The following is a 15,057-nucleotide window of genomic DNA, read 5'->3' on the forward strand; positions in this document are numbered from 1 at the left end:
AAAAACAACAGAAGTGCAAAAATGCTAACTGATGCCATGACTGTTTTTTTTAAAGTTATTTACCCTGAATAAGCGTGTTTGACAGATCATCAGAGTGCACCACTTAATGCCAACTAAAACTGAATTCCAATTTAATGGCATAATGTGGTTCAGTTTAAGTGTGGTTTCATATCTCTGTTGTTTCATATCTCTGTTAATGATTCCAAGAAACCGTGATCTGATAATCATAAGGCCATTTCAGACGTGAATGCAAAAGGTTAAGATGGAGCACAATAAGCTGCAACACAATCACAAAAGAAAGTGTGAGAATTTGCAGCACAGTGTACGTGAGTAAGTGGGTGAGAATCTCATCTGAAAATCCATTTGAAATGCAAAAGTCACATCAGCCCTATTATCACTGCTGTCGTCAGGTTGGCAGGTGAAGAATGCACTGCAGTTTTAAGTAAAATGTGTGTGAAGGAGAATGTGTGTAATTTCGCAAAAAAGATTCAGAAAGCTCATAAAAACAGCAACTGACTGATTTATAAGTGTGGGAGAGGAGTGTGCGAGCGGTTTGCTTGTGCTATACCCGTTTTTGGTGAGGATCCAGAGACGCTGAGCGAACACTTCATCTTGGCGGTTTTTGACGGATAAACACTGGTGTCGTCTGATTGGATGGCGATGGAGAAAGATGGGCCTGCAACACCAACACATCAGCTCAGATGAGCTTTACTCAAAAAAATAAAATAAAACATTTGACACAGAAAACATCAGAGAAACTCAACAGAGATCAAAAGGATTCGTTTAAACACGGGCTGTTTTTAAACCTACATATCCTATAATTCACGCCCCTGGGGAATGACAGTAGATGTTGAGCGTCTTAGGGAGAAAACTGTTCAGCTCAGTTTTCAGATGGTAAATAGGGCTTCAAAGTCAGAATTTGATATTTCTGTGATATGATGAAATCAACATGGAGGAAACAGCTGTAAAAGTAGGTAAAGAGACTGACAAGAAAAAAATGCAAGTGTAATTAAAATATATATTTTTAGATGCTTGTTGATACATATAATGTATATAGAAAATATGGAAAATTGCATCAGCAATGCAGATAAAACAGTTCAGATGTTGAAAAAAGATGTACTGTAGACGACCTTTAATAATGCAGTTGTGTTCTGGCATCTTAGCATATTAAGTGTTGCAAGAGGACATTAAGTTGCAAATTGGAGGAGGAAAGAAGTCAAATGAGCCTGAACAATAAGTTGCATGAGCCTAACAAGTTAACTGTGAGTAATGACCGACAACTAGTAACGAATTACATCATGCACAAGCATCACTTTGAGCCTTGGATCAGTTTCAGGATTTGACTGGATCTTCAAATATGCAGGTGTAAAACAGCTTGAGTCTTAGTAGGTCACGATCAGAAAGTTGCCTGAGAGCAGCTACAGTCACGTTATTGTAGATACTGCACTGTCAAGCTGTGTCTGATACCATTACATGTTTTTGTCCTGCTGCTCACACGGTCATGTGTTAACAGAACACTTTATAACACATGCAACGTGGCTGCATACTACTAATTGATATGTTGTATTAGTCTGGGCTTTGGTGAGGTGCGAGCCAATCAGTCTGTTTGTAAGTCTAACAGGATCCCTAAAGGTCCTTCAACTTGACTACAAAACACAATAAATAATATTTTTATATTTTTTCTGAGACCATTTACTTTGAGGAACTTTTACATTTACATCTTCTCTAGATTTTTATCTTTAATCTCCATTTGTTGTAAGCATATCATCTTGTAGAAAATATACATTTTAAATGCTCGTTGTTTCAACCAGCCTTTAATTTTGCTTCTCCCATAATTCATTGTTTGTGTGAAGGATGATCAAACAATATCATATCCAGCAGACCACTCATTGGTTTTTCCACTCTGAAGATAAATGACTTGGACAACGTGGGCCTCATGTTTAGTTATTCATTATAACATCTGCCCATCAAGTCTCCAGGAATATGTAAACCATTGACTGGGATGACAACGACAAGACTATGCAGACCTCACAACTTTAGCACAATCAGTGGATAAAGCTAACTGTGAAAGCATGTGCAGCAGGTTAGGGTGATCAAAGATAAGGATGGAAATCTATTGAAAGGTGCCAGGAGTGCGATGGGAAGATGGAAGGAGAACTTTGAAGAGTCGATGAATAAGGAAGATGAAAGGGAACGAAGAGTAGAAGAGGTGACTGGTGTGTAGCAGGAAGTAGCAAAGATTACTAAGAGTGAAGTGAGGAGGACGTTGAAGAGGATTAAGAGTGGAAAGGCAGTTGGTCCTGATGACATACCTGTGGAGGTATGTAAGTGTCTAGGAGAGGTGGCAGTATAGTTTCTGACTAGTTTGTTTAACAAGATCTTGGAGAGTGAGAGGATGCTGAGGACTGGAGGATAAGTGTACTAGTGGAGATTTTTAAGATCAATGGAGATGTGCAGAGCTGTGGCAACTACAGAGGAATAAAGCGGATGAGCCAAACAATTAAGTTATTGGAAAGAGTAGTGGAAGCTCGGCTAAGGGCAGAGATGAGCATTTGTGAGCAGCAATATGGTTTCATGCCTAGAAAGAGTCCAACAGATTGAGATTTGAGGATGCTGATGGAGGTCATGGGGAGTTGCATTGTTTCTTGGTATATTTAGAAAAAGCATAAGTCAGAGTGCCGAGAGAGGGGCTGAGGTATTGTGGTAAGCAGAGGAATGAAGCTTAGCCTTAGCAAGACAGAACACATGTGTGTCAATGAGGGGACCCAAGGGGAACGGTGAGGTTACAGGGAGCAGAGGTTAAGAAGGTGCAGGACTTTAAGTACTTAGGGTCAATGGTTCAGAGCAACGGAGAGTGTGGAAAAAAGGTGAAGAGGCAAATGCAAGCAGGTTGGAACAGGTGGAGAAAAGTGTCAGGTGTGTTGTGTGATAAAAGAGGATCAGTGAGAATAAAAGGAAAGGTGTTCAAGACAGTGATGATACCAGAGATGTTGTTCGGCTTAGAGACAATGGGACTGAAGAAAAGACAGGAGGCAGAGCTGAAGGTAGCAGCTTAAGATGTCTCTCCCAAAGAGAACCTCAACGAGGATGGACAGGATCAGGAATGAGGACATCAGAGGGACAGCTCATGTTAGATGTTTTGGAGATAAAGTCAGAGAGGCCAGATTGAGGTGGTTTGGACATGTTCACAGGAGAAACTGAATATTTTGGTAGAAGGATGCTGAGGTTGGAGCTGCCAGGCAGGAGGTCTGGAGGAAGACCAAAGAGGAGATTTATGGATGTAGTGAGGGAGGACATGAAGTTAGTTGGTGTGACAGAAGAGGATAGAGAGGACAGGGTTTGATGGAGGCACATGATTCGCTGTGGTGACCCCTGAAAGGGAACAGCCGAAAGGAAAAGAAGATAAATTATAGACTTAAAATTATGACAACGGGTAAATCTTAATAATGGTCTTACTCTAGTAAAAAGATAACATATTCCACCCGTGCTCACTACATCCTTATGTTGCCAGACCATTGCAATAACGACTCAAACAATTAATATTTAGTAAACTTGCTGGTGGGTCTCACGGAAGATCCCTATACAGGCAGAATGATCACATCATGTGCATCAAGATAAAGCTGGAACCTTGGGAGATTTGCCAGTTGGTGGATCGGCTTGTAACACACACGCACATAGCACAGCGCTTCCGTCCCCCAAGGCAAGTATAAGGGGTTATTGAATACTGCTCAGCTAGAAGCTTGGATTCTGTCAGAGTTTGTGTATGTGTGTTTGGCTGCTCTGTGTGGGGTCAACTCAAGATGTTCAACTTGGATACACACACTTGAGAACCTAAAAAGATCACGTACACACACAGACACTCACACACAAACGTACAAGCAGAGAAAGAAAAAGGAAAGCAGTGGTGCAGATCTCTGCAGCTGGCTGATTGGCCAAAGGGCTTCACTTTGAAGGTGTCCCAGAGAGAGAGAGAGAGGAGGGGCATGAGAGACGGAGGAGAGAGTGGGAGAGTAAAATGATGGTGGATAGAAAAATGGCAAGTGATAGAAAGAGGAAGCAGTGCTTAAGGGCTTCTGCACCCTGTGTTGAAGACAGAAGATAACCCTCTTGGTTTTTCTGCATCTTTCTCTACTTTCTGGACTTTCTTTCCATCTTTCGGATGAAGTTCAAATCCTGCATCTTGTATTTCTTGAATAAGATGCATTAAAGAGTAATGTGTGATGCATTAAAGAGGGAGCTTGACATACACTGAATCAGGGGCCACTTTCTCCTCACTCCCCACTTTTTCATCACCCTTAGTCCACCTCACCACCTCCCTCTCTTTGGTTTCCTCCGTGTCGCCTCCCTCATTTTCCCGATCCCCTGTTTGACGCTCCTGTTCCTCCTCCTGTCTCACACTTCCCAGTCCGATCAAAGAAAGTTAAGTAGGCCAGTTGCTGTGGTGGGCGTCAAAGGGCTTAAGGTGTGTGCCTCTTTATTTTTGCACATTAAGGGGGAATATATCTTGATTATCATTAACACTGTGTGAGTGGAGGATATGTATGTACTGTATATTGTCTAAACAGTACAGAACACATTTGGTTTTTTAGGATAAACGCAAGGGCAGTTTTTGCTCGGATGGCCATGAAACTAAAATAACTGATAGATATACATAAAACTACATTCTTAAAAAGTATTTTATCACCCTTCAGTTGTGTGTCAAGTTCTGTGTGCACAGCCTGCTTTCAGGAACATCCATTAAACAAGCACAATAAGGAGTGAGTGAGAAAAAGCTAAAGAGTTAGAAGCAGAAGCAGCCCAGTGACAGCATTTCACTTTAAATCAGAAATATTTAAATGGTATTTTGATTTTAAATTCATATGTCAAAGATATTTTGATTGATAATCAGCCAAAGTACGGGGTCTGTTTTTGGCCGGCCCAATTAAGTACATGTCCAACAAATTAATGTACTTCATCACTTAAAGTAAGAAGAGGTTTAAAAAAAAAAAGTATGAACAGCGGAGTAAAATCTTTTCTGACATATTATTATAAAAAAACATTTTAAAGCATGCTGATTATTTATTTATAGTAATCATCTGAGACTTTTAGTTGACTTCTGTCCCAAAATGTTTCAGTATTTTTTGCCTAACAATTGCGTTGAATATGAGAAGACGCACATCGACCTACCATTTTCTTGAAAGTCGATCCAGACTTTGTTAGACTCCGAGCTTGTGGCTTTAGTCCAAGTTTGGCCTGGCTGCTGTTTGGTCCACGCAGTGATGTCGCACCAGTAGACCCCTCTATCAATCAACTGGACACCTGCCAGGCGAAAGCGAAATTCTGCCGGACCGGACTTTGTCAGAACCAGGTTGTCCCTAAGTGGACGGACAGAATGCAATAAAAGGTACCTCAAAATAAAAAGCATATATCAGACTATGATTATAAAGTTATGTGTAAATGTCTCATTATGTCCAGATATGTACCTCCTGTTGGGGTCTGTGGCTCCTCCATGCTGCACCACGTTGTCAGGGCTTAGAGTCATGATGGTTTTCACACTGCTCTTTAGGGTTTCCTGCGATTGGATGAGCACCGAGTAACCCGGATCCCCGAGGTTCTGAGTGACCACTGTACAGCTCATCTCAAAGGTTGCTCCGCCAGCCGAGGCTTCACGGATACGCTTGGCCACGACGTTCAGAGATGGGCCTGAAAAGTCCAATGGATAATTGATGAATTCACTGTAAGGAGGACATGATTCAGCCCACCAGAGCGGGTGAGGACGGAAATCCCCGAGGGAAGTGATAAGCCATTACACCATGAACTTACTCACACACAAACACAGACACACAAACACAGACACACAGAAGAGCAGTGGAGTTACATCATGGCTCAATTAACTAAATTGAGGGCACCAAGTTCAGCATGTAGGACTGAAATAGACAGAAAGTGTGTGTGTGTGTGTGTGTGTGTGTGTGTGTGTGTGTGTGTGTGTGTGTGTGTGTGAGTGAGTGAGTGAGAGAGAGGGGCTGAGACAATAAGTTAGTTGTTTCATTGAGGATTCTGAAAATTATTTGTAGACATTTGAGTTAATTCATACAATCACCAGCTGAGTTAGTATGGCTGGTTGAGGTTTTCTTAATCCTGAATTTGATCACACGGTTTCGGAATTTCTTCCAATAGTAGCATATTAGAATCACTTTATTTGCCCTGGGGCCGGATGTATAAAGCTGTGTATATACACTCTCCTCAAAAAGTATTGGAACAATCCAGTTCCTTTATTTTTGCTGTAGATTGAAAAGCTTTGGGTTTGACATCAAACAATGCCAGATTTTTCTGGAACAAAATGCATGTCTCTGTGCATACACACAGTTTTAGTCATGATTCTCCACATGCATCCTGTCCCCGGTACGTTACGATACATGTAAAAGTGTCAAAGGCAAAAATACTTCTCTTTAGAAGCAAAATTAAACTCTGTTAAGCCCACGTTTGAGATTTGCTGTAGCACTGGCATATGCACATAATAAAGATACGTAATAATACAAGTTAAACAAGTTTAAAAGCCATCTGCATTACTGATTTAAAGTATCTTTCACACTGAACTTTACTTTTTGGGGGAATTTAAAGTGACCACATTTTTTCTGACACACATTTTCTAGCATCTATCACACAATAATGCTATAGAAACCTGGACACAGCCTGACGCCCAAGGACAGATTTATTTTTGCTGATTAAAACTTTTTCAGGAAAATAAAGCTTCCTTACGTTTGGCATCCCATCGTACATTCAGTGGTGGACTTTTGTACTCAGCGGTGTTCACCATGTCTCCCTGGCTGTCGAGGGTCCACGCAGACACAGTACAAACGTACAGACCCATGTCGATCTCCTACAAATGAAAAGTGACAAGTAATCAATGATTTGAGTTGAAGTTAAAGCACAAACAATGTCTTTCAGCTCATGTGCTAACTCAAGGTGGTAAATATCTTTGTTTTGTTTGGTCTGTCCTCCAGATGTGTCATCTTCTTGTTAGCAATTATGAACATAGACTCGAGGACGAAACATCACTAATCATTTGCCTGGTTTTGTTTTGTATAAATGTAACTCCAACTGTACAGCTTCCACCTTTGAGCTGATTTATTGGTTTCACAAACAGACTTTAAAGCTGATGGGGGCTGCACAGCTGAGCCACAGTTCTTCATAACACTTTTCAGGTTATGCACATTAAATGTATTAATTCTTGTGAAAAAGGTTGATTTTAGCAGTTTTAAAGAACTACAGTATCATATACTGTATCTTCCAAAGAAGGTCATTTTCTTTGATACAATAAAAACAAACGAAAAAGAACTTTCCAGATTATCCAGGACATCTTTCTTCTGTCTATAAAACCAACATAATGGCTATAAAAACGGAAAGTAAACATTATTTTCCCAACTCAGCTTTTCTACCTGTGTGCCAAGTATTTGCAGTCTGAACGTGTTGGGCTGGACTCTGCTCAGAGACATGACACTGCTCTTCAGCCGGTCAGCATACATTGCTCCCGGCAACAGGTTGCCGCTGCCATCCAGAGAGCCAATGGTTTGTGAGGCCTGGGGATCATTCCCTACAATTGCAAGTGATTGGACAGATTGAAATCACAGAGTCTGTAATAAGTTTTATCCTTTAAATTATTAAAGGAGTTTAACATAGATTTTGAATGAGGTTCCGCTGTAAGTACCAGGAAGAGGGGTGTGTTCCCAGGTGACACCCAGTCGGCCTCCCAGGGGTAAATGAATAATGTTGGTCACGTGACATGCCAGCTCTGTGGGTTCACCTGTCATCTGTGGGTTCCTGACGGGTTCAAGTGTCAGCGTGAAGTTCGGCTCTGGGAGAGTATAATTTAAAAAAAAAAAAATATACTCAATAGTTCAGACATTTAGATGTATTCAGCAGTACTTTTGCCTATAATTCATCTGTGTTTTACAGGTAGTTGCAATGTTTTAGCTTAATTTATGTTTGCTTGTGCAAGCCTTCTAGACATCTGTGATCAAGCAGGATGATGTTGATATGACAGCCAGGCTATAATCAGTAGAGGCAATGAGTTCCTGCAAGCTACTGCAACTGCAGGTACAGGAAAGCTTGATACTGAGTTTATCATCACTTGTGCACCTTCAGGAATAGACCGGCTGTGACATTCCCAGTTATGGCTAAAGGGGTGAAGCTGAGGTGGAACAAGCAAGCTGCTCCCACCATGGCTGAATGTGACACCCTGACTCATTTGTCAGTACAAATAACTCCACAAAACATAAAAGACCTAAATAATATACTAAATGCCCAACCCACAACAATTTGCTGCTGAATGACAGGACATTGTACTGCAGAGCACAACGAAGATGGGATTTATTCTTTATCCAATTTTACAATGTTATAAATAACATTAACATCAACTTCCAAGATGTAATTCAGGCTGGAAAACATTTTCTTAGAACTCCAATATTTGTGCCAGCAAACAAATGTGGATAAACCCATATTTATTGGGACATAGATTTATAATGTTAATGTACAGTATAGTGCTTTTTATATTCATTCAACCAATTCCGAAACCAATTTCGAAAGCCCAGTAACGCCAACAAATGCACAGCGAATCCTGTTTCCCCTGAATCCCCTGTGGTTTGGACCTTAAATAGAGCCAGGTGATCTTGCCAGACAACAAAAATAGATCTGAAATGAAAACTTAACTGTGTGAGATGAGGTGTGCATCAGTGTTAATAGTCTGAGTGTGTGGACTGTGGGTGTCGAAGCAGGTTCTCTTAGTCAGACATCCAGATTGCACCTTAACGCGTCACTGAGCAGGAAACACACACGTTTTTCCACCTGCCCAACTGTGACATATCACACACACACATTAAATGTATATAAAAGCAGTCACTGACATAAACCAGACTGCGTAGGCATACCAATGTATACTATCAAACACCACACACACACACACACACACAGGAATAAAGTAAAAACACCACACTGTAGATACAAGTGTGTGCATGTTTGGCAAAGGAAGGGGTTTGTGTGATGTCAGTTGGACGTCACACACACACACGCACACTGACTCATGCACTGTCACCATCTGTTGTGAAACACACACACATAAATGTGCACTATGATAAACGAGAATGTGTGAAGCTTCCCTGTAAATTAGCCACGTGCCCGTATCTCTCTCTCTCTCTCTCCCTTACACTGAAATGTTGCCTTATTTAGTGGAGCATCACAACCAGCCGTCACCACTTCAGCATCTCTGATACTGTACAACAGTACACTGGAAATGACTAAAAGCTGATAATTGTTTGAATTATTTATCTGTTGGGACTTGCATGTCCTATCTCACGTCAAAATAACAGACAATTGACTCCTCAATGTGATTTCTTAATTCAGCGGATTCAAAATCTTATCCAAAATCAGATTTTGATCAAATGACAGGAGGACTGTGGTCAAATTTTATTGGTCTGGACCCATTAATAGATCATACATTTATCATTATGGGTAATGTTGGAGCTTGAGCGTCATGTAACGTTTTACTGGGATTATAATGATGGTTTGGTGTCTTTCTACCCGTGTAACAAACACTATATCATTCAAACATAGCAGATGTTTTTTACTCTCATTGATATTAGTTATTTTGCTTTCACTCTTAGGCTTTGACGTCTATATTTTTTGAATGCAGGAGACAGTATGACAATACGACTTAACTGAAGGTCTGAAAACCTGCCAAGTCAATTATCCTTTTACTGGTTAAACCCACATACTGTACTATCTAGGAGATGCCCTGTGGGTCATTCATTTAGCTACATTATTTTCTGACAGGATGCACTCTGTGGAGCTTAGCAGAATTGTGTAAAAAAATAAAATATAAAGAAATTTAAAAATGGAGAAGGCTCTATTAGCATGGGGCTCGGGGAGACAGAGTGAAAAATAGGTCGGTGTCAATACCACAACATCTGCTTTCATCTGCATAGCACTGCATGTGTTCATTTTAAACAGCTGCTCTTAGAGACTTTGTGTGAGTGTGATGGTGACACATTCATTTACCACTGACTGCTATGCTTCAAATGTTATCTGATTTTCCATTTTTCCTGCTACTTACAGAATGTATCATTAGCAAATGCATCTAATGTTTAACAGAGATTATGAAACTACTGCAAATGACTTATGTTCACTGCTGATTAATCTCACATTTAGTACAGTGTATAGTCTGTAAAATTTTAGCAAATTGTGAAACATGTTCTCACATGGTCCTGCTTACCACTTTACTATTGGACAACTCTTCCATAGCAACAATGTGTTTTGTTAAAAAAATAAATAAATAAAAAAAGGGTTGTAACATCCTCATACTGTGACTCTCCGCCCATAAAGTGCAATGTTTGCTCAGAGCTCAGAAGGCGTGAAGTCGAGACGTCAGTGGAATTTTTCGGGTCAGTCTGTTATCAGATTCGACTCATTTACAGGTGGGCTCTTTGCAGTTATAATGGATTTTTAAACAAGCAGAAGAGAGCATACAAATCTCTGCAGTGTCGAGGTCACTGAGCTGGGCAAGAACCTACACTTCCAACCTGGGGAGAGTCAGGGGTTTCCAGGAGTTGAGGAATGTTGTATTCTGCCAAAACAATTTAGGGCATTTGAGACGTGCTGGTGTCAGTGAAGTGTGCAGGCGTGTGTGCGCAGTGTGCGTGTGTGCGATAGGAAAACCATCCATGAATAAGCCACTCAAACTGTTCCTTCTTCCTGTCAACACTCTGTCAGGCTCGCAGGGTGAGGGGGAAGTACGGGCTGACACACACTGAACTTTTTTTTTTTTTTACATTAAAACATCACGTAAGCACACTACTGTTTGTAGTCAGATTACTGCAATCTGCTACTACTCACTTTTTTTAAGACAAAAAGACCTACATTTTATTTATATAATATATATATGGCAAAATAATAAATGCTCCAGGTGAAAATTCTTTCTAACATTTGCTCCACACAGACTATGCTCGTTTAGTGAAAGGTGGAAGCTCTTCAACAGGAAGGACAGACACTGAACAGTAAAGAGGCTAAACATCATAACAACAGACTGGAGCATCAGGAAGCCTGTGGCTATGCACAACCTCCTTAATTTAGCTGCTTAAATTTCAATAAAGCATAGTTTTTCTCTGAGTTTGGGAAACTGCCGAAAAGCAGCAGGAAGCAACTGTTTCCTCCCCCCCTTTTGTCTTATCTTGTAAGTTCAGGATCGCCACAGCGGATCATTTTGTCGACATGTTTATTGTAATGGGAGGGGAAAAAAATTAAAAAAAAAAACACACAGTTAATGTGCGTTTCTCCTCTGACAAATGCTAAATGCTTCGCTAACCAGTTAAATTCTTGTGTGCACTGTTTACTACTGGCCATGTAGTGTACAGTATCTTTATCAATGCATTTTTACTCGAAACAGCTGTTTGCTGCTCCTACAAGGTTGTTGGGAGCAGAGGCTGTGGAGTGAAAAACCAAAACATTGACCTAAAAAAGGCACAAAAGCTCAAAATGCTTAAGGGAGCTACATAGATTTTTTTTTTTTTTTTATGTTCACACGAGTCACCTGATGAGAGTACAAAAATACTGATTACAGCATCAATACTATGAAGCCGTGGTTATATAGGACGAGAACTAGAACACACTTCTTCATGTCGTCTGCTCCATTAATTCCGTCTTGCTCCACTTGGGCCCCACAGGTCAGCTGGGGCACAGTCCCCTCCATGGTGTCCCTGCATCGAGGTCTTGGGGTCTGCTTTCAGTCAAGCTGGAACACTTCCAAAGCCAGTGCCGCTGTGACTTCCACTGTCTCCTCTCAGCATGGAGAAGCAGCTGAACTGCACAGAGATCCACTCATAACCACTCAATTCCACATTGTGTGTGAAGCATGAGGACAGTCGGCAGAGACACTCATTTCAACTGTTCGTTTTCTGTTCTGGTGTGTGATAAAGCACTTCAAGGCTTCAGGTCACATAACTGTGACAGAAATGGAGATGTTGAGATCTTGATAGGGGACGGGGGACACATTGAGACGCTCCTCCCTTTGGGGCCGGTGCCAAATGCCTTTGCCTCATATATACAGTATATATAGTGGCTGATTGAAACTGCAGGTTCATTGGTGAAAATATAGGCAACAGGCATCCACTTGTCTACCGTGTTTTGGACCTATTTACACAAACACACTCACTTGGCAAAACGTGTTTGCCATTATCTCGATTTGTCTTCCTTTATAATCTACAGTGCAACATGAGTTTGACACTGATTATATAAGTGGATGTGTATCACTACAAAAAGAATCACCATAAGAATTCAAGCGCATTAAAGATCTTAGTATATCAGACACACGATCAGACAGAGCAAAAAAGTCAGATGGTACAACCAGTCGGATCAGGCAGCAAGGTATTTGTGAGGGGAAAAAAAACTAAACAAACAGGGCTAAATCCGTAAAAGAATGACCCAATTTGGATGTTCAAACATTCATCAAGGTTTACAGGCTGACTTGCTCGTTGAACTCTGATCTTTCTGGTTATTTTTTGCAGTCTGGGAACATTCACTTCAGTTTTAACTGTAACAATGTTTGGACAATCCGGCTCGACTCTCTGCAATTAGCCTAGTTGTGCAATTTCTCTGCTGGCTTCAGTGTTTGTTTTGTGACCTGATTTTTTATGTATATAAATGTACTTTAAGACAAATTTTGGTAACAAACAAAATACAGTTTAGTCCTACCTACATATTCATAATAATAAAGTTGCAAAATATAAGACAAAGGAGTTTACATGAAGTACATGCATTCCCCCTTTTCTGCAAAGTGGCTCTACTGACAAAAATTCCAGCTGACATAACAACATGTACACAGGCAAAGTGTAGCCAAGGGTGAGATGAAGTGTGTGTGCGCGCGTGTGTGCATATGCGCACTGCTACAGTGGGAAACTACTAAACAACTTCTCTAACCTTTGTTGTGCACCCTGGAAGGCTGTGCAAAGCATTGTGGGATGAGGGGGCAACCCGCAAGGATGCATATCAATAGAACAAGAATTGACTGGTTGACAAAACACACACACACACAAACACACTTTTAAGCCAATACTTTAGAGGAGTAGGGATGAACCATATAAGCTATAGTTAATTAGAAATGTAGTTCTCAGGGTGTGTGTATGTGTGTGTGCATGTGTGTGTGTTTCAGCAGGCAGGGTATGAAAGAATTTTTACCCTCAGGCCAAAACGTAGGAGTTCTACCAGCGAGAACAGCCTCATACCCGCTGTATGTGGGACAGGCACAGAAAAAGACAGCATTTGAAGTTTGTATGTACAGTATGTGTCACATTTATTCTCTGGAGAAAGTCCCAAACAATCCCGCCTTTCACTTTTACACATTTGTAAAGTACCCAGCAGGTTCACACACACACACACTATCCCTCATGTAAACAACTGAGCAAAGCAAAGATTTCCTCGATATTGTAGCCGTGCCCTTGTGCTGACTTACTCATTTGTGTATGTATGTGTGTGTTTGTACCAACTTGATATTTATAAATGCAACATGGGTCTTCAAGGCTTCAGCAATTCTGTGTATCTACAAGAGATGGCCATTTTATCACCTAAAGACTCCTGATAACACTCAAGATGTTGTGCAAGCAGCCGACTCCGAAAGACCACTGATACTGTCTCACTTCACTTTTAAAAACAATTTTTAATGGTTATTACTGTGGTATACTAATTTGATTCGCAACTATAGAAAACATGTGGTAGTATCATGTGTAAGGGTTCCCAAAAGGTTAGCAACAAACAGAAACACCAGGCAAAAAAACATTGTGCAATAAAGCAGATTTGACTATGGGATTAGAAATAAGACTCTTCAACATTAAACTGAACTGAACTACTTCACCCCCTCTGTTACTGTTTGTGTTTTTTATTTAAATCGGTAGAGTTTCCATGTCACTGAATGGGTGTGTCTTTAATTTTATTAGTGTGGATTTCACAAGATGATACAAATCCAGTTTCACAGGTTTTTTTTTTTTTGTGCACATCATGTGGGAAGAGTAGTGGATATGGTGAAATGTAAAAACAATACAGCAGCTTTAAAACAAAAATACTGTTACTGTAAGAAATTGGCATTTCATGTGAAAATGGTCATTGTTACAAAAAACACAATGTGTTTAAAATCTTTTTACCTGAGGTATTAATACACACATACACAAGAGACAGCAGGTTAGTTGGATGTCCAGTAAATCCTTAAATGTGTGGCACCCATCCATTCCAAATTCCATACAGGAAATTAAACATTTTTTACTGAACTGACAGAATTATGGCCAAGAAGCTTCAAAGCAAACTGAACTGCATAAACATTTTTTATTCTCTCTAAAAACACTGTGGCTTATCTAAAACAGTGGATTTTTTAAAAAATAAATAATTCTCACCTCCATTAAATCAAACTGCACCTGAGCTTGTGACAGTACATTTCTAGCAAGTAAATCCGGGATCTCCACAAAGCATTAATTATAGTTCTGTGAGCTAAAAGTGGTTATGTAACAAGTATATTTATTGATTAAAGTCCATTTCTTTTACTAAGACATGGGCAGTGGGAGTTTGTCAGACATCCAAATGCTATGGCACAACAGCTGCTGGCTTTCAGATCAGTCAGAGCGCTGCTTCAATCTGCCCGTCCCCCCAATCTCTCTCACCACCATCTTTCTTACTGCTAAAAAAACACTATTTCTTAAGTTTCAAACTATTCCTTCGAGACACATTAAACTATAAATAAATCTAAATTTAAGTGGATCACTTAACGGCCATAATGTGACTGAACAATATTACAGTAAAATCCAACATAAACAAATGTAATTCACTGCATTTTTTCCTGGAAGTTATTTTGATTTATTGTTTGCGTCTGAGTCTACTTACTCCTTACTTTACAGTAAAGTCCAAATAAAATGAGAAAAAAAAATGTGTTTGTGTTTGGATGGTATCAGACATTGTGTAGTCATTGTAGTATAAACCAGATAGTTCATGTATTAATACATGACTTAGTGCATTAACACTGTGAGCCATTATACTCTCAAAACATCT

General features: G+C 40.1%; 1 protein-coding gene across 2 annotated transcripts in view; it reads right to left on the reverse strand.

The window, feature by feature from the left end:
- The window catches only part of ptgfrnb (prostaglandin F2 receptor inhibitor b), a 57,235-nt gene that overhangs the window by 24,031 nt on the left and 18,147 nt on the right, over positions 1 to 15,057 (reverse strand). For both annotated transcript variants that reach the window (XM_067493161.1, XM_067493162.1), the window contains exons 6-11: positions 7,688 to 7,834; positions 7,419 to 7,573; positions 6,739 to 6,859; positions 5,463 to 5,682; positions 5,167 to 5,354; positions 569 to 676 (exon numbers count right to left, since the gene is read on the reverse strand). In XM_067493161.1, coding sequence (XP_067349262.1) covers positions 569 to 676; positions 5,167 to 5,354; positions 5,463 to 5,682; positions 6,739 to 6,859; positions 7,419 to 7,573; positions 7,688 to 7,834 — 939 coding nt within the window. The remainder of the gene's footprint in view (positions 1 to 568; positions 677 to 5,166; positions 5,355 to 5,462; positions 5,683 to 6,738; positions 6,860 to 7,418; positions 7,574 to 7,687; positions 7,835 to 15,057) is intronic.

The sequence above is a fragment of the Channa argus genome, chromosome 23 (assembly GCF_033026475.1).
Source record: "Channa argus isolate prfri chromosome 23, Channa argus male v1.0, whole genome shotgun sequence".
Lineage (NCBI taxonomy): Eukaryota > Metazoa > Chordata > Actinopteri > Anabantiformes > Channidae > Channa > Channa argus.